Source organism: Pollicipes pollicipes, unplaced genomic scaffold, assembly GCF_011947565.3.
Source record: "Pollicipes pollicipes isolate AB1234 unplaced genomic scaffold, Ppol_2.1 Scaffold_4881;HRSCAF=5763_pilon_pilon_pilon, whole genome shotgun sequence".
In the NCBI taxonomy this organism is placed as follows: domain Eukaryota; kingdom Metazoa; phylum Arthropoda; class Thecostraca; order Pollicipedomorpha; family Pollicipedidae; genus Pollicipes; species Pollicipes pollicipes.
In genome coordinates, this window is record NW_023596576.1 from 7,229,227 (window position 1) to 7,252,297 (window position 23,071).

A 23,071-nucleotide genomic window follows, 5' to 3' on the forward strand; every position below is an offset into this window, starting at 1 on the left:
CCGCCATGAACCAAGAAAACGGTTAAACGAGGGTTTAACAGGGCAAACATGGCGGCAAAAATAAGTTTCGTGCTTCAAATTGTGTCCTTCATTCCCTGTGAATTGTTCACTCTTGGGTGCATATCAAACATGTTTGGGCGGCTGGCGAATTAATCCAATTTATGTATGAAATACGTACAAGTTTGCAGTTGGAGAATCTTGCAGAGAAATTGGTCAACATTTTAAGCAACAAATGGTACCTCTAAAGGCGATCCAAGAGAAAGAATAAAGTGGTATCACACTCGTATGATACCAAGAAAAAATAAATGTAGTTAAATAAATATAAACGCTGATACTTTTCAGGCAAAATCTTGTAATCGGCTGATTTGACTTAAAATCTGTTAAACTAAGTGCTCAAATGGTGATATTCATCTTGTAAATTTAATTTAGAAGACATTTCTTGAATCCTTCACTCCTGCATTTCGGGAGTGATGCAATTTAGTGGTCAAGTTTCCTCGGGGAAAAGAAATACGTGGAGTAAAATTCTCTACCAGGCCTTGCTGGTGTTTGCACCAGGCTCTGCTTTCGTGGTGTGGTGGTGAGACGAAAAAATACGGGATGCGTGAAAACCTTGCATTTGGCACACGGCTGCCGATTTTAATGCATTTTGTAAACAAACTTAATGCGTGCAAGCAGCTGGAGTCGCTGGGGTTCCTGGGCGTGGAGGTACCTGGCGCTCTTGCTCTGTACATGCATGATATGATTCAGACTTAGGTGAGGCAGGACATGCCATAGGTGTCCAGGCTCGTCTGAGCCCTGTTTTATCTGCTTGGTGGTTTCAAGTGGGCTCGGTTTGGATGACATCTGAAAACCTCGAAGGGGAAATAGGGGTTTGGCATGTGTGATTAGAACAATGTCAGCAGGAGTGAAAATTCCCATAAAATGGTGGGGAAAGGAGTGAAAACTTCCCCCTCAATGGTTTTCCTTTACCACACAGTCGGCAGTTCTAGGGCACTGCTTCATTATGATCTTGCCAATATTTTGACCTATGTGAAGCATTGCCGCATGTAGTGAATCCATTGCAATGCCATTATATTATCACTTTATTTCAGCAGTAGGGGTTGGTCTGCTCAGCTCATTAATGCACATGCGTGGTATAAAGCTCTCAGATGCACTTGCAAGTTGTCTTTCCCTAGAATTCTAAATTTTGTACGCAGGCAAGCATTGCTTGTGAGTTATCAAATTATCACTGCGACTTTGAGATGCCTGATGCTGAGATAGGTGGGAAGGTATTGCTGTTGGTTCCTTGATGGCAATTAATATTTTTATACTGAGCCATGTGTGCATCAGCAGCTTCACACACTTCCTTGCATTTCACTGATCTAACCTAATTGCAGCACTTGTCATGTCTCCAGAGTCGTGCAAGGTCCAGGGTTTGTAGTGTCATTTCACATATATACATTTCTTGTTATACATGTGTTATTACTTGTGTTGAACAATATGTTTGAGCGAATCAGGGGATGACTCATGCAGCATTTCTGGCTGTGAGCAGAGGGACGTGTTTGCATCTTTGTCACCCATGATTTTGTGGATTTTCTAAAACAGGCTGAGTGGTGTCACTTACTTTTGTGCTTTGCTGAAAATGAGTTGTATCTTGTATCATGTGTTTTTTGGTCAGTCATATGTCAGATGCAGAGTTTGATACAAATGCATGCTTGACCATCGCTTCATGATACAATTACATCATGAAAGCAGCAGGGATTGCAGTGCAAAGACCATATCATTGTCATTATGTCATGCACCAGTACAGCAACTGAGGTGTGCCACGATATCACTGTTGACCAGGCCATTACACACTGTATCACATGGTTGACTACTCTATGTCAAGCATGTGAGATAACAGCTTATAATTTATGAATGATTGGTAACAACTCATTTAACAACGCCAAAGGACTATCAACGGTGAGAAGGCTGTGCAACACGACGGTTATATTAGAGTTCACTAGTAACTGCATAAGTATCCTAAGCAAAAAAAAACACAAAAAATGTTTGGTAACCCAACCTTACCATATTTATCATAGAAATAGCAATGTTTTGGCCATCAATTCATAGCAATGGTACATATTAATTTTTGCATGCAGCTGCATTTTTCAGCTACAAATGATAAAGGAAGTTACTACTGAGCACATCACATGATATCAAGGTCAGGACTACGCAGGCAAAGGATAAGTTAAGACGACACAGCATTTCACATCCTCAACAGCCCTTGGAAGGTTTCGGCACGAGATTCATGACAGTCTCTCACAGCATATTGTGCTTTGATATTAATAGTCTGCCCTAAAAGCTGGCGATCGCTGTGTTGCGTATGCCAACCAGCCCACCCAAACCTTCTCTTACGACCAGAACAAAGACCAAAATCCACAAACAAGCACTCACTGATCCGCCGCCCAACCCAGCACCCGCGACGAGAATGGCTGTTGGCGTCAGCTTTTGTGCGTTTCGAGCTTCCCTTAGGTCTGGCTGCCAGATGCTGCCAGGTATTGCTGTCGTCGACAAAACCGTTCCATGATGCCATCAAACAATGATGTAGTGGGGGCGCATTTTTTACAAACTTTGAGATTTTGCTACTTGGGGTAGTTTTTGAAGCTTGCACGCTTACGAATAGTTACAAGTAAGCTTTTCCCGTCATACCTGATGTTTATCTCAATATCTTCGAATGTGGAATATTCCCTTTAAGTTTTGCTGCGGGGTTAAACCAAATCGCTTCATCCGGAATGTGTGCACCGTCTCCACAGTGTGTGGTGTCAACCAGCCCGCCAAACCTTCGATTACGACCAGTACCAAGACTAAAATCCACAAACAAGCCACTTATTGCCACTCAAGCCACTCACGCGCTGCACAGTGCGTGTTTGTCCATGCAATTGCTGCTTCAACCAAATATTTAATGAAGCTTTTCAGCCTTGTGGCAGGTTCATCGATATTGCAGTGAAAAATATTGTTTTTGCCACCGATTTTAAGACTTGACTGGTTAATGTCCCAGGAATTTGAAGGCTATTTGCCTATTTGGCAAATTGACCGCTTTTCATACTCCCTAAGCAGTCGTTTCTTCACTGTTTTCCTGCGAATCTTTTTTCTATACGAAGTGAAACTTCCCTTCTCACCGCGATGTGACAGGCCTGTTCTCGTAGATTCGCTTACGCCGTGAGCCAGCGCCAGTCTGCACGGATCGGCAGAGCAGGCGGCGTCAACAGCGTCATCTGTTCAACAACAGCGTCGCTGTCATCTGCTCCCGGGATGGCCTGAGGGTTCGGGAACGCAATGGTGATGACGTCACATGCGACCTGGCGCAGGTCTTCCGAGCCATTCTGCCACAAGGCTCTGGCCGGAGGCACCGTTGTTCAAAAGAGGAGCTCGACAGTTCGCAGCTGCGTTTCTCTGCCTTTCGATGCCGCTTCCAGCTTTTGTAATTTCTCATCCGAGCTCTTGCTTTTGTTCTGAATGGTTTCGTTCACAATGTTTTTTTCACTCATGTGCTTTTCAAGCTCAGGTATTCTGTTGGTGAGGTCGGTAATCTCGCCTTTTATTGTTTCAGCGGAAATTACAAGTTTCGCCCGAAAATTTATGTGATTCTTTTGGTTTGTCGCCCAGCCGCTAATCTTCGCCATACGTTCGTCAAGTGCGGTGTTCGTTGAACTTGGTGATCCAGGCCCACGTTTCCAGCCAGCCTTTGACCATATTGTTAATAATTTTTTGTTGCGATTTTTTTAGATGCTAGCGTTGTCTGGATAAGCAAACTTATCTTCCGAGTTGCTATCATCAGACATTTTAAGACAATGCTGGTAACAAAGAGAGTGCAATAGCTGGTAGCTGCCTGCGTTATCACGGTATCAACGGGGATCGCGGTTTCCAGACACTCATGGAATAGTTACTTCAGGGTTAGGTACTGATATATATATATATATATATATATATATATATATATATATATATATATATATGTCCATAACCTTACTTAAGCATGCATTCGCCATGGCAGGGCTCCGGCCGGTTGTCGCATCTGCGCCTGGTCATTGCCCTGAGCACTTTTCGGAACAGCGCGGGCGGGAGCTGACCTGACCCAGGCCATCCCCGGCTGGTGGTCGGCACGGGACTAGGTGCGCCACAATCAAGGCGCAGGCCAAGGACGTAGGGTTAAAAGAGCTCAACTGAGTCCCCGGTCAATGGCACGTCAAATTAGTGTGAGGTAAGTTGGGCAAAGCGATGACGTAATTTTCTTGGTGCAAATTATTCTGAAAAAGAATGAAGGTTGCCAGATTTCCGCACTGATCTGCGGCTACAGGTGCGCGTATTGTTACTGACCCTGGCCCAGTTTCCATTCCCTTACGTCCTTTGGTAAGGACTTAGTGGCGGATGGAGATTCCGGCGCATGGGTTATGGCGGTGCTGCGATGCGGTCTCCACGCTCGAAGTGAACGAGAGACCCATTTCATGACAACATGTTTTTAAGAAAAATTATTTGCGAAAACGTGCCTAACTTCGACGAGGTTTAGTACTATATGCCACCGCGCTAGTCCAGCCTGAAACCGCAAGTATTAAGTTCAGTGCATTCTGTCTGTTGGATTATCAGGCACAATCTAGACTTATGCATGAAATGCGCATTAACATAGCATATCAGTGTCGTCTAATAAAGGACATTGTTTGGCCTTATGCCAGCGATATAGCGTAGTCGTGCAACTGTACCGATATGCCCGACGCATAGCGCACGCCAACTGATTTATTATTGCTTATCAGTGAACAAACAAGGAAAGGTGCCGCTCCGCCCCCCCCCCCCCCCTCCAACACACTTTCAGACCGAGGGGCATGCCCCCAACTTAGTTGAGCAGGCATGCATTAAAAAAGGCATTGGTAGTGCCGTGCCCACCTTCGATTATGTATGTGTGTGAGCGTGCGTGCATGCGTGCATGCGTGCGTGTATACGAAGGGTAGCGAAATGCTATCCAAGGACCGCCTAGCTGCTGTACTGTCTAGCAAGACCTTGGGGAACTTCCCAAATGTCTGCAAGGTCTTTGGAAATTGTCGGGCCCATAGGAAATCGGTTTGTTAGGACTTAGGAAAGATATTTTGATTGCAATACAAAGAAATGGGAAGACATTTTTCATTCCATGTCCAAAATAGGGGCCCAATTTGGAACCGTGCATCAGTCACTAACCATTATCTGGTCACAGTGTCGGCTAGCTGGCTAGCTGCCGGTGCCGGGTCGGCTGGTCGTGGACACAATAGGCTCATTTGGCCTAGGTTTCTGTTCTGAGAAGCGATTACCTAATCAGCTGGGGGGTGAGCTGAAATCCCTTAGCTCTTAGAAAAAAGAGGCCAAATTCGAAGAGAAACTTTTTTGGTGTGATTTATGGGCATGTTAACACGCGCCCGGACGGCCGGTTGGATACCGTTCGCTCGGGTAGGGGTCAGTTTGAACGTCCACGAGATCTCAGGAACTAAGGGGGCTAGATATACCAAATTCGCAAGGTTTGTTGACCTGTAAGTGAACTCACGAAGGTCACAGTTTCAGGTTCCTGGGTCAAGAATTTTGGGTTAAATAAGGTCAAACGAGTCATATTCCAAACTGGTCCCCAAAATGCCCCAGAGCCTAGATAACTGTTTTAAGCAAAACATCACTTGCTCATTTGAGGTCAGTGACCTTGTTTCAACTTTAAAATGTCATTGTGACCAAAATAATCCAAAATTGTTAAAATTGTTTTGAGCTCTGCATTTGGATATGCGACAGAGATTCCGCTTGGCAGTATGTCCCAAAAACAAAATATTGACGTGGGTCATTTTAGGTTAGTGACCTATTCTGACCTATAAGAAGTCCGCGGAAGGTGTATAATACGGCTCCTATATCAATTAATTTGGAATGAGCCCCAGAAACTACCCTTTACAGCAATCCCTAGAGTAATGGAACAGGTTACTCCGTTGGTGGATCAGGTTGAACGATTTCCTAAAAATTGCCTTTGTTGAAAATATGGCCTGACTTTGACCTGCCATATATCAGCAACCTCACAAGGTACGTCTAAATTGGAGATGCCAGACGATCTGCCATTCAATGGTCTACGACTATGCAAAATTTGGCGCGGACACGTCGCGCCGTTCAGAAACCATTCCGGAAAAACCTTCGGCGGTCAATTTGACCCCTACCCGGGCGCGTGATAAACCATTGCGCTGGCCTGGCCTCTCATCTATTTTCTAAAACTATACTCCCTGTATGTTGGGTGGAGGGGGAGGATGGGGGGTCCGGTGTCGGGTATGAAGTGGGACAGGGCCAATGTCCCGTCCAACTGCCGATAAAATACGTCCCTGTGTATTACATAACGGGTAAACATAGTTTGCGCACACGATCCCACAAACGAAGTTCGCCGTCGCCCACTGACATAGGGTGAACCAACCACTGTTTTTCATTTCATTCGCTCTCTCGTTTGGTCATGTTGTACATGCACTGATTTGGATGGCTGTTTCACGCAGAGTCACAGTGAAAATGGATTAATATATGTCCAAAAATTACTGATCTGTACATTCCAGAATTGCGATCCAATAGTTTTCATAACAAGGGTGACTTGGGAACAGCTGGGATACTGTCCTAGTTCTTCACATATTCCCACGTTTACAAATTTATTCGGGTATCGGTTCATAGTCCTGGGCAGTGAGGAACTCTTCCAAAATGCTTGTGGGACGGCATGAAAGGTGCGATGCGGAGAGGACCACCGCCGCTGAGGGCTCTGCTACCTCCCACGTCCGGTCGCTGCCGCTGCGACCGCTGGCCTGCGTCCACATCTGAAGGGGTGCTGTGCTCCGCTCTGGAGGCGACGGTCACGACACGCGCGCTGGGTCTGTCACGACCCACGAGTCCGTTCCCGTGACCCCGCCGACGTCAGAAGGTCACCTCAGCCTGGAGCTCCCGACGGGACAGGTCTGTCCGTGCCTAGCCTATGTCAGTTTCGTCCAGACCGGGCTGTAAGAGGCCTCATGGCTCGGGGCAGCTGTGGACTGTGACTGCGCCAGTTAATATTTAATTCGCATACCGAGCCAGGCGTCACGTGCCTGTGCTACAAGGTGTGCTTATGGCGTGATTTAGGGGCGGTGCATGGAAGGGGAGGGCTTATTTGCCGCAGAGGGTTCGTCATACCCTATCACTTGGACTTCCAATTAGGTAAAACGAAGCGCTGTGTTGTATGCATAGACCGCCTCGAAGACTTCGAAGTGCCCTGGCCATCCTAGATGCGCCGAAGACGTAAAGCCCATGACAGCGGACTTGTATTGCGACGCGGATGGAATACGTGGAACGAGTCTGTCAGCTGCGATTACGAGTATCCAGATGTATGCGATTGTATCCAGTCTGCACCAGCCCTGCGGTGTGTTTGGCAGCAAGCCAAACGGAAGACTGGCGTTCCACGAAACCGGTGCCCGCCGGACAGTCGAGCTCAAGCTGACCCGGTGACGTCACATATACGGGTGGAGTTCGCTGTCTACAGGACGAGCCGTGTTGGGCCCCACCGGTGGGACGTTACATGCATTGGGAACGAGTTTGGCATGCTGCCGCATTGGAAAGCGAGGTGTTGAACTGTTGTTACCTGCTTCAGCAGGTTATGCCCGCCTGCCGGGAGCTCCCGCATTCTCGGTGACACGTGCCGTCGCTGTAACACTGCACGCCCCTGTGTGGGAGCGAATACGTCACCCGTTAGGAAATAGCGCCTGGTTTCTGTGAAGATTGGCACTCTAAGGCACTTGGCCTCCAAGCAATCAGCAGTGTTGGAAGAGCAGCGGCATTTTGTGTGAGGTGTGGAAATGTGCTACCAGTTCTCGCTAATACAGATGTGTTATCCTGTGATGGCTCCTTTCTTCAACATGATGGAAATCGCTGTAACTCTGTGCTGGTCTTTTCAGCTGGCACCAGTTATGACCATTGCTTGATCATGTATACCTCATTGCTTGATCATGTAAATTGTGAGCGAAAGCCTATTTCAGGTCTGTCTGCCCGCCCTTCCCACATTCCAGCACGGATTCCTTCCAACGCGTTCTTGCATCACAAACCTTTCATGTTTTCTTGAGCACTGATGGACATCTATCTCAAAAGGTAAACCAACAGATGCCATTTACTCCGATTACTCTTTAACATTCACCAGCGTGAATCACCTTCTTCTGCTACACAAGCTTCGCTATTCTTTTTGCATCACTGGCCTTGAGTACAGCTGGCTGGAGTCGTACCTGAGCAGTCGTTCACAACGTGTAGTACTGAATGGCAAGCAGTCTGACTGGATTACAGTGCGATCTGGTGTCCCGGAAGGCAGCATCCTGGGACCGTCGCTGTTCGCCTGCTTTTTGGCTGATGTTTCTGACCAAATCGAGAGTGAGTGCCTTATGTACGCTGATGATGTGAAAATTTGTGACCGAATCGACAACGTAGCAGATTTTCCTACACTTCAGGCGGATTTGGATCGCCTCTGGGAATGGTCCAAAAACTGGGGACTGAAACTGAAACCAGCTAAGTGCAATACCATCTCATTCACCCTCGGCACGTCACCTGTTCACTACTTATACGCACTAGATGGTTACCGTTTGGATAGCTGCCAGCAGATTTGCGATCTTGGCATCCTTCTGGACACCAAACTCGCCTTTGCCAATCACATAGATTCAACTGTTTCAAAAGCAAATAGGGTGCTGCGCCTTCTCATGCGAAGCGTGCAAATTGCTTATTTTTGGCTGGTTTCAACTTGTGTTGTGATTAAATAGCTTGTTGACGCCAGACAAAGTTGACAACACATAAGTCAAAGCCCCTAAAATCACTTTAAACAACTTATTCTGATTGTCATGGTTAGCCTCTGTCAAGGCCAATCGTGGGCATGCTCCACAAACAATCTCTCTCCTCAAAACGTAACATAACTTGTAGATGGCCACAAAACCAGTGTTGCTGCTTGCATTTTCAGCTACAGCAAAGGCATCCATTTAGGCTTGGGTATTCATGTTTAATGACCAAAAGTTTGAGATGTTGCCTTCGCATTTGAAATGGGATAGCTTGACTGTTTACTGAAAACTAATATCTACTTCATATTGTAATGGCTACGCAGCTTAAAGTGTTCCTGTGTTCAAAAAAATATAGTGCATATCTACAGTGCAGTCATTCGCCAGTCAGCAGACCGAGGCAACCACGGGCAACACTTTGTTAAAGCAGACATGAGGGACCACTTCAACGAATTGAAGGCAAATGTTCAAGAGTATGGAACAAAGTCGTTTAATTACATGTCTTGTGGCATCATAATTTGTCTTATGAACAAACTCGATATATTAAGACAGAAAGTGGCCAAATCTGGTTATAAATCACGTGTTGAAAGCAAATAAGGCCAGCAATTAGGTGCTCCCCAGGAGAACCTTACTGGCTTTTTAAGGACAGGCTTCTTTCTGCGCCCCTCCCCCCTCCCCCTCAAACGAAAAGTCAGTATCTTTCGCATGGTTTGCTGGCATACAGGCTAATCTAACCCACCCATAAAATATAAACAAACCATGCCCATGTATCAAAAATCATGCCCATGTATGAACACACACGATTCAAATGCGAAATAAGTAAGAGGAGGTCTGCATGTGAAAACAGTTTCGAAGGGCAGAATTTCGCTATCAAACACTCCTGTGTTAGCCACGCCAGGACTGTCCCAAAGCTTTGTACGGCAGGATAATGTAACGTAGTGAGGTAGTGAAGCTGGAATGGCCTAAGTTTATCGTTATTAAGCCAAGCCATGAACCAAAAACGGCTAACTAGGGGTTTAAAGCGGTAAAAATAACTCACATGCTTGAAAGTGTCTCCTTCATTCCCTATCTCTTGTTCACTCCTGGATGCACATCAAACATGCTTGGGCGGCTGGCGAATTAATCCAATCTATGTATGAAATGTGTACGATTTTGCAGTAGGAGTGTCTTGTAGAGACATAAGCTAACATTTTAAGCCATAGATGGCATCTTTAAAGATTGTCGGGAAGGAAGGAAAAATGAAGTTGTATCACATTGGTATGAGACCAAGAAAAACAAAAGTAAGTAAATGACTACGATGGCCCTGTATTTTTGGTCCAACTTTGCGATCAACTCATTTAACTAAAAATCTGTGAAAACGAGTGCTCAAATGATGATATTTAGCCTTTACATTTCATTTAGAACGCATTTCCTGAATTTTTCACTTCTACATTTCGGGTGCTGTGCAATTAGGTGGTCAAGTTTTTTCGTAAAAAAGAAATGCGCGAAGTAAAATTCTCTACCTGGCTGTGCTGGTGTTTATGCTACGCTTTGCTTTGCTGGTGTGACGTTTGCGTGGTGTGACCAAAAAAAGCGGATGCGTGGAAACCCTGCAATTGTCACTCGGCTGCAGATTGAGATGCATTTTGTAAACAAACCAAACTTGATGCATGTAAGCGGCATCTCTTGTTTTTGCAAGCGGCTCTGGGGCTCCCGAGCTTGAAGGTACCTGGTGTCCTTGCTCTGTGCATACATAGGCATCGTTCAGATGTAGGTGAGGCGGGATATAGCAATAGGTGTCCAGGTTCTGTGGAGCCTCGTCTATGCTTGATTGTTTCAAGTGAGCTCGGTTTTAGATGACATCTTAAAACCTCGGAAAGAGAAATATGGGTTTGGTATGTGTGGTTAGACAATATCAGGTAGGAGTAAAATGTTCACATGAAATATGAGGAAAAGGAGCGAAAAATTCCTCCTCATGAGGTGTTGCTCTACGCCCAGAGTCGGCAGTTCCAAGACACCGGTGTAGCTGCTGCTGTTCTGAATCCTTATTCCTTGAGGATATTCTCGGGAACCCCCTCCCCTGAGGTTGTAAAAGGATATGTTATCGTCAAGTTTGAGCCCAGTGCTGAAATTTTAAGTGCCTGAGTTAGTCATTTTGGCACATGTGAAAATGTGAAGTTTATGGCCTCGACGGTTCATGAGTTGCGCCTGTTGCTCGAGATCTTGTCGGTGACAATGGGCTCAAAGTTGACAAATAATTTTTCTTTATCGCAGGAATTACCGTTAAGTGCGGTTTTAGACTGAAAACATGTGTTAGATTTTATTCGGATACGGAATCAATACGATAATTATCGAAAGTTCCCGTGAACCAATTTGATCCGAACCTCCAGCTTGCAAAGCGATTTCGAATAAGATTCGATTCGGTTCTCGAGGTTTGAATCAGGTGCTTTGGAACTACATCATCTTAAAAAAGCAACACGTTATAAATGTTATGAGAGAATCACAGATGAACAGTAAGAAAGTTTGGTGAAACTTACTGAAACAACCCTTATGATTAAGCTGTTTGGAAATGGTAGCAAACTGACTGGATAGAATGCTAACACCATACGTAAAACGTGAAGCATGAACGCCAAGGTTAACCCAGATGCATTGTAATAAGTCATATTAAGAAGAGGAATTAACGAAGCTCTGCAACATATTTGTACTACAATGCAACCTATTTGTCTGTAACTTGACAGTTCATAAACCATCCGTCGTTCTTGCAAACATAAATATTTCCTTTGAACAGGATCAAATGCACGTTATCTCATGACATTTTGCTACACGTACAGATGCAGATAACAGATCATAGAAATTGTACGAGCGACACAGAAGTTACACGTACAGGTGCCAACAATCTACAGATATCCTGAAGCCTCTAGCAGCTCAGGAATTAAACACAACTACCATACAATATCTATTTTGATTGGAATGACGTTGGCCCTGTGTTGACGCTATTTTGCTGGTTCACAATAAAATTTAAAGCCAATTTATGCCAACAGGTTTAAACTAATGACTAACTGGTTTATTCGAAAAATACAATTGATTCGAATCCTGATTCCGTTTCTAAGTATTTTGGATCAGAATTGGTTGGATTTTTGTTGAGTTGGATAAACTACAAGTTTGACAGACACGTTTATCTGTCCTGAAGTGTGTAACTATTGCTCAGACTAGTTTTGCAAGGTCGGGCTATCATAGAAGAATCTGGACAAGCCAGGACAAGCTTGCCATTTTTGACTAGATCTGACCATTGAAGGCCAGTTATTTGAACTTCATTTCCACGATTACCAGTGAAGCTGTTTCAATCTCTATATTTTCAGCTTTCCCCGTCTACAATCATCATTTTTGGGGCAAGCGACAATGTTGCCCGTTCGCTCTCACCTGTGCGCAACCATGCCACCTACCAAATGATGCTTGTTGATGACTATGTTTTCAAGTACGTATGGCTTGTGATTAATTGTTCATGTGGGTCATTTACCCCAAACGGTTCATGCCGAAAGAAAGGCAAGACGCAACGAGCAACGACATTCCAGCATCTGTCTAGACCGGCGTCTGAAATAATAATGGACGCCTGCCAAGATAACGGACTCCGATCGCTTAACTTTGTACCATGTTTAAGAGAGATCGGGGTTTTGATTCACCTGATTTCATTCGTTTGAGGTCGTCCATCCAAGACGGCTCATGCCGAAGGGAAGTCAGGACGCAACGATGTTCCAGAATTTACCTTTGGACCGGCGTCTGCGATAATAATTATGGACGCGTGGCAAAATCATGCATTCCGACTGTTTAAAATCGTGCCATGTTCAAGGGAGGTCGGGGCTCTGATGATTGCGTCGGGAAAACGACCGGAACTGGCAGATGCGAGCAACGTGAAGCGTTGCATGTGGTAGGTATGGTTACGCGTATGTAAGGCACAATAGACGGGGACAATATGCGTAGGCGCGGTTGTTGAGCGCTGTTCGGGGTCAACCACACGCAATAAATGAATGAACACACATGGCTGCCAATGATCACGAACCGGTTCCCTAAAGTCCAAGCAATAGACGCGAGCATTGCCGGCATGTTCGGTAGCCTGCCACCTTCCGCAGCCCGGACTGCGGGCGGCACGAGCCCACCTGCCGTCCGCCATGACACCTAAACAGCAACCTTCCGCTGCCGCAGATGCGCGCTGTGCGAGCGCTGGCGCTGGTGGCGCTGCTGCTGGAGGTCAGCGCTGTGCTCAGCTACCCGCGAGAGGCAGCTGACGACGGCGTCCTCTCGCCGCAAGATGTCGGTCGACGTGGAGAGGCGAGCATGCTGAACGATCGGCCGATTATCGGTGGGTGACGTGGGCACTCACTGCCCTGACCATCCGCTGGCGCAGTTCTCTGAAGCAACGTTTTGTCGAACGCCTTGTAGGAAGGTTAAGAATATATCAGATCTAGAAAAACTTTGCTCGTTATTGCGTATTGGTCTTGTATAGCGATTCATGGTAACACGTGTGGATGCCGAAAGGTGTGGTCCGGACTGGGAAGTGTTGTATTTATTGATCCTGATTATGAGACGCATTTAACTAGGTTCATTTATTTCCTGTCAGTTCTCTGATCGCTCCGTTCAATAATGCTGACGTCTCGATACTTGTAATTGCACGGATTTTGACGTTTGAGGGTTCAGGTGGGTTGTAAAAGCGGAAATTCACTATTGTTACACGCAAAATGTTGAAAAATGGTCTGTGTATACCACGCTCAGGGGGGATCATGTGAGGTAAGAACGCTGTTTGTGTTGTATGTTCAGCGAATCGTGACGACGCCTTGCCTAATAAATATATTTAGGCACTTATTCAACTTGATATAGATAGCTTAGGCGGTTCTTGAGTCAGCAGCGGCGGCTGTGCTTAATTTATACGAGTGCTAGCAATGAATTAACACAATCAAAAGAAAGTATTTTCCCAAATTATGTCATCTGAAATCTTCATTGATTGGCTCAGGTGTGGAAGAGGATGATGAAAGCGCAATTATGAGGCTTTACATTCTAGTGCAATCAAGGATGCGAGGCTTTACAAAGCCATTTATCAGCCTACAGGGATCGAGAAAAACGCATCCATCTGCTACTGAAGCCTGTGGCCGATGTGTAAATACTTAACTAAAGGCTTAACATGATACCCGACCAAAGCCTCCCGCACCGACATGTGCCGATGCACGTTAATCAGATGCCTTCATAAGATGCATAATGCTCGTCCTTGTAAGTCCTGCCCCCGCCCCTGTTGCACGTCGCTGCACGCATGCATCAAAAGGTGATATGACAGATCATTGCTTTGACATTATAATGACCAGTCAACTCTTGGGTAGAAACACTGACCTCCATCTGCATTGCATTGGACAGTGAAAGGGCTTCAGAACCCAAATGTTCTTCTTAACGTCAGGCAGTCAACAGGCGAAGCTATGCTAATACGACACTCAGCACGTGATACCAAGGAACAGACTACCTACACGCACTTGTGTGCCAGGAAATTACATTACGTCATAAACAGAAGAGCCTCCCACTGTCCAGTTGAAAGAAGCTTACGTCCTTTGGCGTACGCCTAAATGTCCGGCTCCATCATTTACATATATTGAACATCTCTGAAATGTATTCACCGTTGATATGCAGCCAGGCAGCTTGAATGCTATAATTATAGTAATGGACGGCTGAACAGGACCATGCGCTACTGACGTTTTTTTCATTCAGTGCTCATTATAATCTTAAGTGGTAAGAACACACTCTCACCACGAGTCGTTTGCTTAGCTCATTTTAAAAGCGAGTTGTCCAAATTTCTGCCCTTGCCCCTGTCGGTTCTGGCAGGCCAAGTTCATCACATGTCGCATAGCTGTGGCCGTCTTCGCACGCGCCCGGGTGGCCGATCAAATGCTCCGCGCTCGAGTGGGGGTCGATTTGCCCCCCTTGAGATCTAAAAACTTAAATAGCTACAGACACCACATTCCCATGAAAGGGAGTGCTCAGCGTCAGCTCACTTACGTCACATCTTAAGGCCCTAGGTCGTGACCTTGGGATCAAATAAGGTCAACTCCAAACTCCCATCCGAGCACGTTTTACTGCAAAACGTGGTATAAGCGGCTCCTGCTAAACAACTGTGGAGCACGATACAATTCGAGACCATGCACTGACGTATGTAGCATGGTCAACACCATTTGTTTGACAATACTTGCTGCTGTTGCGCAGGCATCCTCTCCCAGGAGGTGCCCAGGAGCCTCCGCAGGGCGTTCGGTAACTACACTAGCTACATCGCCGCCTCCTACGTCAAGTACTGGGAGGCGGCCGGAGCCAGAGTCGTCCCTATCCGGTATGTGTGCTTAGATTCCTTGCAAGCGCCGAAAGGGCTGTCTGTGCTGGCAATAATACCTGGGCTGGGCCTGCGCTTGGTTCGAGCTCGTTTTATGACGTCCTGGTCTGACGTGTCGTGTGGTTCCTGGATGTTGCTTTAATATCCATAGGCATTATCCATAGGCATCCAATACCCGCTGCAACTATTGAGGAATACAGCATCATTACTGTTTGTGGTGATAACGTGTATAGTGGACCAAAAATGGCATACGTTCTCCACAGTTTCACATATTTCAGTAGACTTTTTGCTTTTGACATCTTGTGCCATCCACCGCTCGTTTACAACTCTCACTTTCACATTTCTGTGTTGCCACTTCAAGTAATAATGCACCGCGCTACTATCCCTGTGCGAGTCACAAACGCTGTCACCTACTGTAATAACCATACATACATACGTACATACATACATAACCATGTCATCTCGCCTATAACCAACATTATGACTGGTTGATGCTGTATGACAGCATCAACCAGCCCCGATCCTACTACCGCCAGCTATTCAGCTGGCTGAACGGCCTCGTCTTCCCCGGCGGCTCGGCCAAGCTGGACGTCAGCGGCTACGGCAGGGCGGCGCGCATCCTCTGGGATATGGCCGCACAGGAGCCAAAGGTGGCGGAGACACCAGTCTTCTCAGCGGCAGTTCCGATGTCGGGACGCTGTGTCCGCGCTCTCAGCACCAGTCAGTTTAGATGGTCGGAAGCCGGACCTGGAAACTTAAGGCTCTAAATCAGTACTGCAATTTCCAGGAGACAAAATGACCTAGGCAGCGAAGCTGTTGCAAGCAGCCCGCCCACTAGCCGTATTCTCGGACACCGGCGTCCCTTGGAGTGCGTCTGTGTTCAGTGTTCGGCAGGTGTCCTTGGCATTGTAATGCTTGCTGGCAATGGCCATATGTTCGAGTTTATTACAAGGTAGTTGAAGCAACACTCGTAACACGGGCTTAACCCCAGTGACGCCCAGACTGCGTTTCTTGTCTTGTCTTGACCACACTGCTCGTATCGCAATTTTTAAAAACCAGTTTCCCGAAAGACTGGCTTATTTGTTGTGCTATGATAAGTTGCTGAGCGACTTCACGCGATCTCAGCTCTCACTGCATCATCTATAACATCTAACTTGAGCATTCGAACTTGCCTCGCTCTCTAGGACTTCTTTCCCATATGGGGGACGTGCCTGGGCTTTGAGCTGCTGACGTTCCTGGAGTTGAACGAGAGGAGGCTGGACCGCTGCAAGTCGCAGAACCAGGCGCTACCGCTGGAGTTCACCGCAGGTTCGTGTCTGCTCCGGACTGAGAGGAGTGTCAACTGTGCAAGTTGGAAGGCTGGGGTGGGCGAACGGTGCCAGTCTTCTGTAAACAGAACATGTCACTGATGAGAAATGCGGCCAGCACGCAATGGAAATGGCAAGCACGGAAGGGAGTGGCATGACAGTGATTTCAGTTGCTCATCTCCAAACTTCACAGCTAAAAAGGTGCAGCTTCTGATTCTGAAGTCAAAGTATAATTCACTCGACGTTTGTCATGCACTTAGCATTAAGTTACCTGTCTACCTATGGCCGGTGGGGACTGGCTTTCCGTCAAGGCACTGGCTATGTGGCTCCGGATCTTTGACTTCTCCGCATGTCTTCAGCCTCACTTCCCATTACTGGGACTGCCCCGTGTGCAACAGATCTATTGACGTGTCTTTGATAACGTCAGGACTGGTGCATACATGCCACATTTCCGCAGATGGCTTCACTAGCCGCATGTTCTCCGGAGCCAGCAAGGCCCTGCTGAAGGCGTTCATGGAGCAGAACGTCACCATCAACTTCCACAAGTACTGCGTCTCGCCAGAGACCTATCGGAACACCTCACTGTCCAGAAACTATCGACTGATTGCAACCAACCGCGACTGGGACGGCCAGGTCTTCGTCAGCGCCTTTGAGCATAGGATGTGAGTTCCATCGGCTGCCTCCTGCCTAACCTTCTGCCTCGCCCATAGCCTGACTGCATTCCATCGCTTGGTGAGAAGATTGATTCGGGTAGCAAGGGCTAATTATTCCAGATTTCAACGCCTTGTGCTCTTGGGTTTTTCCAGATAATCTTGGTACAAGATGAGAGAGGAATATTTACGTTCTTGGACAATGATTTAATTGAAACCACTGGTCATACACCAGACACAAATTTACGTTTGTTTGGCCAGCTTTTACGGTACACGCTCTTGGTTCAAAAGAAATCTTCGGAACACCAGGAATGCTCTCTTCATCCCATGATACGTTCGCAAAGTTTGGACCTCAGCTTGAAACCAGTATGAGGCGAGTGCCACGTGATAGCACTTTCATCATTTCATTTCATTAGCGCTCTTCAGCTTACAGCTTAGTAACTGAAGCCGTAATGCAAAAATCGGTCGGAGCCGAGATGTTCTGGAATTACTGGAGTGAAACCAATATTTCTGGGTGCTCTTGGAATGCACTAGAAATCAATCGAATCACATATCTATTTTGAGTCGCCCTATGCTTTGGCTAAATGCTCGGATGGTGGGCATTTTACGTGCACTCGCTTTGCCCAGTGGCAAAAGGGCCAAGGCGTTTTGTTTTTTTAGTCCGAGAAGCAATTAACTCAATCGCACGAAACGTGAGCCTGCGAAGTTTGTGCATGTCGTGCACGCCATATTCGACCCAGAATCCTGAGTTGAGAACGATCTATTGTGAAATTTATCGGCATGCATTTCTGTATTGGTTGATAGCTTCAAAACACCTGCGAGGTTGATGATGCTCTCAATCGCCACATTTCTGTACTTCCCGTCCTATGTATCAATACGAACATAACCGGAGACGGCGCCAGGCGTCGACAGGACCAGGATCCTCGAGCAATAAAGGGTCGCGGACCAGCGACGCCGCGCCAGGCGTCGACAGGACCAGGATCCTCGAGCAATAAAGGGTCGCGGACCAGCGACGCCACGTCAGGGGGCTACGGGACCAGAATCCTCGAGCAATAAAGGGTCGCGGACCAGCGACGCCACTCCCGGTGAAGGGGGACCAGCATCGTCGAACAGTGGCATATAACTGGCCGGTGACGCCACGCCAGATGGAGGCGGGACCAACATCCTCGAACAGTGGCATGCCACTGGCCAGTGACTTCAGTCTGCCGATTTCAGCCGACCTGTCTACGGCGTTCAGTTCCATCCCGAGAAGAACATCTTCGAGTGGGGCGAGAAGACCAGCATCAGCGCCATCCCCCACTGGCCCGAGGCCATCCAGGCCTCGCAGTACCTGGCCGACTTCTTCATCAGCGAGGGTAAAGAGTGCATTAGGGCTGGGCGTGGATTACTTTCACAATTGTGAGAGGGGGGAGCGGAAAAGGTACAGTCAATAGAAGCCCCGTGCTCGCATGGTTGCTGAAATGCGTGAAGTTCCAGTCGTCTTTACAGACAGGAAGCTGCTGTGTTCGCAGTACATGCGCGATGCCATCATGGAGCAGTTCTGCTTCTACGTATGTTTAAAACCTGCAGGGCCAGAAATGCATTGAAAACATCAGATGAACGCTGGAGATATGAACACAGATATATCAATGGAAACATCCCTAATCACAGTTGCTCGTTCCTGAATCGGGCTACTTTTATAATGCGTCGCATTAATTGGTGCCGTCTTGCTCAGGTTACGCTCCGCATAGGTACCAGGACTTGGTCGCGTTAGGTTTGTGTCCATACCATATCGTCGAAACACGTGCGTACGATCGGAAATAACGCTCGCCACTGTTTGCAGTGCGCAAGAACCGTCACAGGTTTCCCAGCGCCGCTGAGGAACACAAGCACCTGATCTACAACTACAAAACCGAGTACACCGGGCTCATCGGATCTGTGTTTGTCCAGTGTTATCTGTTCGATTGATGGCTGGCGCTGTTCCGCAACATCTGACATCTTGCAGCCTGTTTGTGGTGCACTAGCAGGTTATGGTCTCCGCAGTCGACCCCAAAGTCCCCAGCTGCCCGACCAACTTTGCAATCAGCTCCTCCCTATATTCGCGTAGCATGTAGGCGAAACCCGTCAAGCCTTAGATTTGGGTGACTTTGTTGTGTAGGCTCGGCTTTGTAGTGTTTGCTCTGTTTTGGCATATTTTTGTGTCGGGTATTTTGTGCACGGCATATGCATGTATGCTTTATACTGGTTAAGAAAACCTTAATGCTGATGGTACGCACTTGCAAGGTTTGCAGTTATATAACACGGTATTTTATACTGGCGCTTATTTGTTTCTCTCAAGAACAACCAAGTATTTCAGACCAACTGATATAACAATCCCAAATGAACAAAAATGCTAAACGTGACGCGTGCACTCATACTTTAATGTTTCATTTTTTACAGGAATGCAGCACACTGTGTTTCGCACTGTTTGATACAGCATTAACATCTGAGGTGGTGATATATACGCCTGTAACAGGAACCACATAACATAAATGGGATCCCCTCCCATCCCCACGCGGTAGTTCGTAGTCCTTTCCTGTCGTAGGGCATCACTCAACATTTTACCTCATGTTTAAACTTTCCATATTCAGTCTTCTCCTATTGTTCACAGGTTTCGGCTGTGTGTTCTTCCGTACAAATGTCATGTTACTCAATACAATATTCAATACATTTTATCGACCACCCGGAGATAGAAGAGATACCATTCCATTCCGGAGATGGAGCGAGCTACTTTGATTACAGAGACAAAGCGCTGCACCATTTGGCGTAAGACAAACACCAGCGAGCAGAGACTGATCGCATCCTGACCCGAGAGGCTGTTCTTTACAATTGACCATCCTCTGTCACAGGAATTTGACAGGCAAGAAGCAACCTGTAGCAAACCTGTAGCAAGATCATTGTGCATATAGACGACACATCTGTCTTAACGCCGTCTAAAACATGGGGTCCTTTCTTTTCTAGGCGTGTCTATTTCGCGACAAACGTTAGCGTAACATAAGAGGGATAATTATCCACACACGCAGCAATAGCTTATTTGTTGCGCTTCGTTGTTGTTAACGAGCAAACGGGCCGTCGCTGCCGGCGCGGCAGCGGCGTCTTCGCGATGGTGTGAGCGACCCCTCTGCCGATTGGTCCCCACTATCTGGAGCCCATATGTGGGCCACGTGGGTTTATGGGGCACGCGGGCAGGGACGCAGGCAGTCTCTGCCTATCAGTCAACGTTCAGGCTCCGACGGCGCGGCTCGACGCGAGCCGCGTTCGTGCTTACGACGACGACGACGACGACTTCGGAGTGTGCTACGCCGCCCTTCCAACGTCCCTCTTTCCTTCACCTTGCAACTCTTTGGCTAATAGAGACTCTTTCTTTTCAACGTCTGTTTTCGAATCAAGTCGATGGTCGTCCGAAAAACCAACGAACTCTTTCACATGAACATTCTGTTCCTCCGGGCCAGATGTAAGTGAACTAGTGAACGGATTACAGTGTTCAGTGACGACGAAACGCAGTGTAATCAGTGGTGCCTGACAACCGGTCAGGACAAGACGGTGATGCAAGATCACAACGAAGTGGGACGTCCTACCGCACCCAGAGTGAGGCAGGTGCCAACACAGCCTCCTCTAGCCTCAGCAAAGCTCGCCGCCGAGCTGCGCTGAGCAAGCTCCAGGCGGAACAGGGGCAGCGCGCGGTGGCAGTTAAGGCGGAGCTGGCGCGGTAACAGGCGGAGGTTAAGGCGGAGCTGGCGCGGCAACAAGCGGAGGCAGAGGCGGAGCTGACGCGGCAACAGGCGGAGGCAGAGGCGGAGCTGGCGCGGCGACAGGCGGAGGCAAAGGCAGCTCTCGAAGCTCAGGAGCTGAAGGATGAAGCGGAGCACTGCCAGCTGGAGCTGGAGCTGCTGGAGCAGGAGGAGCGTGGATATCGGTACGCCGGCGACGCTGCGTTATTCGTCAGAGGCCCATTGGCAGCCGCAGCTAAGCCGCCCATGCACCTGCGTGAGCAACCGCAGTCGGGCGTCTCAGCCGCACGCACCAGGGAGTGGCTTTTCCAACTGTAACCGAACGTGCGACCAGCCGGTGCAGAGCCTGCCAATGTCTCGCTTGCACCGGCACCTCTGCTGCAGCGCCCGACCGGTGCTGAGAGACAGGCGAATCCCCATCTGCCGCGGATAACGCTGGGCAAGTTTAGCGGTTCCGCTGTCGAATGGCCGAAATGGGTCGCCCTGTTTAAGGAGATGGTACACGACCGCGCCGACATCACAGACGTCGAGAGGCTGACGTATCTGTAAGTACACCTGACCGAGCCGGCAAGAGAGGCGGTACGTGGAATGCTCTGTGACGCCAACCTCTACGGCGCAGCCCTGCGTGAGATGAAAGAGGAATTTGGCGACCCAGCGCGTGTGATACACACAACTATGAAAAATCTACTCTCGGCACGACCGGTCAGAGATGGCGAACTATCTGCTCTAACCGAGCTGTCACGAGACCTGCGCATTGCAGTGTCTGCAGTACGAACCAGACCGGACAGAGCTGCGCCAGTCGCTGGAGCAGTGGAACCAGGCCAAGATCGCTGACACGCTGTTACAAGAAGGAGTGGAGTGAAAGTTCAACCCTCCGGCCGCGCCCCACTTCGGCGGCGTGTTCGAGCGTCTGGTGCGCTCAGCCAAACGTGCCCTGTCGACCGTGCTGGGTGGCAGGGTTGTGGGTGACGAGAGGCTTCGGACGGTGGTCACCGAAGTCGAGGCACTCCTCAACGGCCGGTGACTGACGCACGTCAGAACAGATCCTGACGATTACCAGCCACTAACGCCAAACCACTTCCTCATCGGAAGGGCGTCTCCTCAGCTGCCTCCTGGCGTGTTCGAGGATGGTGACCTGTGCCGCCCACGGCGCTGGAAGCACACACAGGTGTTGCTAGATCACTTCTGGCGGCGCTGGCGGCGGGAGTATCTTCACACGCGGACCATGAGGGCAACGCGGCGCAGAGACACGGCCGACATCAAGGTCGGCGAACTCGTGCTGTTGGCGGACGATGACGTGCCACGTGGGCACTGGCCAGTGGGACAAGTGGCTCGCGTGCTCCCTGGCGCAGACGGCCGGGTTCGCGTTGTGGACGTGACGACACCCAACGGGCAATATAGGCGGCCTGTCACCCGTCTCTGCCGCCTCGAGCATGACGCAGACGAGCACTGATGGGACGGGACGGTGACTCGACTAGTGAGTAGTTTATGGCGGTACCGTACGACACCGCCGCACTGTGACTATGTGCGCCGCGGTACTGTAGTAAACAGTTTATGATGTCGTTTGGGACACTGCCATTCTTGCCCGACGCGCCGTAGAGTGTAGACGTAGTTATAGCCCTAGTTTATAGCCGCTCATTGGCTCTAAATGTAGTTGGTGCAAAAATGCTTGCCTGCCGCGGACGAACAGTGCCCGTTAGGTGGCTGTTGATGTTTATAGTGTTATTGAGATAGTGTTATGTTTATTCGACATGTGTAGCGTTTATGACCCATAGTTTGCTCGCTTGTAGTTAGGATTTTACGCGAATGACGCGAAAAACCGGGCCGGCTATCTCAGCGAGCAAACGGGCGGGGCGTCGCTGCCGGCGTCTCCGCGATAGTGTGAACGGCCGCTCTGCCGATTGGTCCCCACCACCTGGAGCTCACATGTGGGCCACGTGGGTTTATGGGACACGCGGGCAGGGACGCACGGTCTCTGCCTATCGCTCCAGTGAAGCGGCCCGATGCCGCCGTCGAAAAATCTCAACAATCTTGGAGGGGGGGGGGGGGGGGTGAGGGGCGAGGTGCCATGAAGCGTAGAGATCTCACGTTTCTACGCTTGCAGCCCAAAAGGCACAACGTGATTGATTTCCCCGTCCCAAATGTGATGGCTTCTCTCTCATTTCATGTGTGACTATTATACTATATTTTTCAAACAAACACACGTTTCATGACATCCACATATAACTGCATGCCAACCTTGTGTCGTGCTCACAGGCGG

At 48.4% G+C, this 23,071-nt stretch overlaps 1 protein-coding gene across 1 annotated transcript in view; it reads left to right on the top strand.

The window, feature by feature from the left end:
* LOC119101557 (gamma-glutamyl hydrolase) overlaps positions 1–19,768 on the top strand; it is a 29,239-nt gene extending 9,471 nt beyond the window's left edge. Inside the window, exons 2-8 of the mRNA XM_037224903.1 lie at positions 12,948–13,104; positions 14,985–15,105; positions 15,611–15,755; positions 16,290–16,413; positions 16,870–17,074; positions 18,278–18,417; positions 18,885–19,768. Of these exons, the coding sequence (XP_037080798.1) occupies positions 12,948–13,104; positions 14,985–15,105; positions 15,611–15,755; positions 16,290–16,413; positions 16,870–17,074; positions 18,278–18,417; positions 18,885–19,009 (1,017 nt within the window). The 3' untranslated portion in view covers positions 19,010–19,768. The remainder of the gene's footprint in view (positions 1–12,947; positions 13,105–14,984; positions 15,106–15,610; positions 15,756–16,289; positions 16,414–16,869; positions 17,075–18,277; positions 18,418–18,884) is intronic.
* The last annotated feature ends 3,303 nt before the right edge of the window (positions 19,769–23,071 follow it).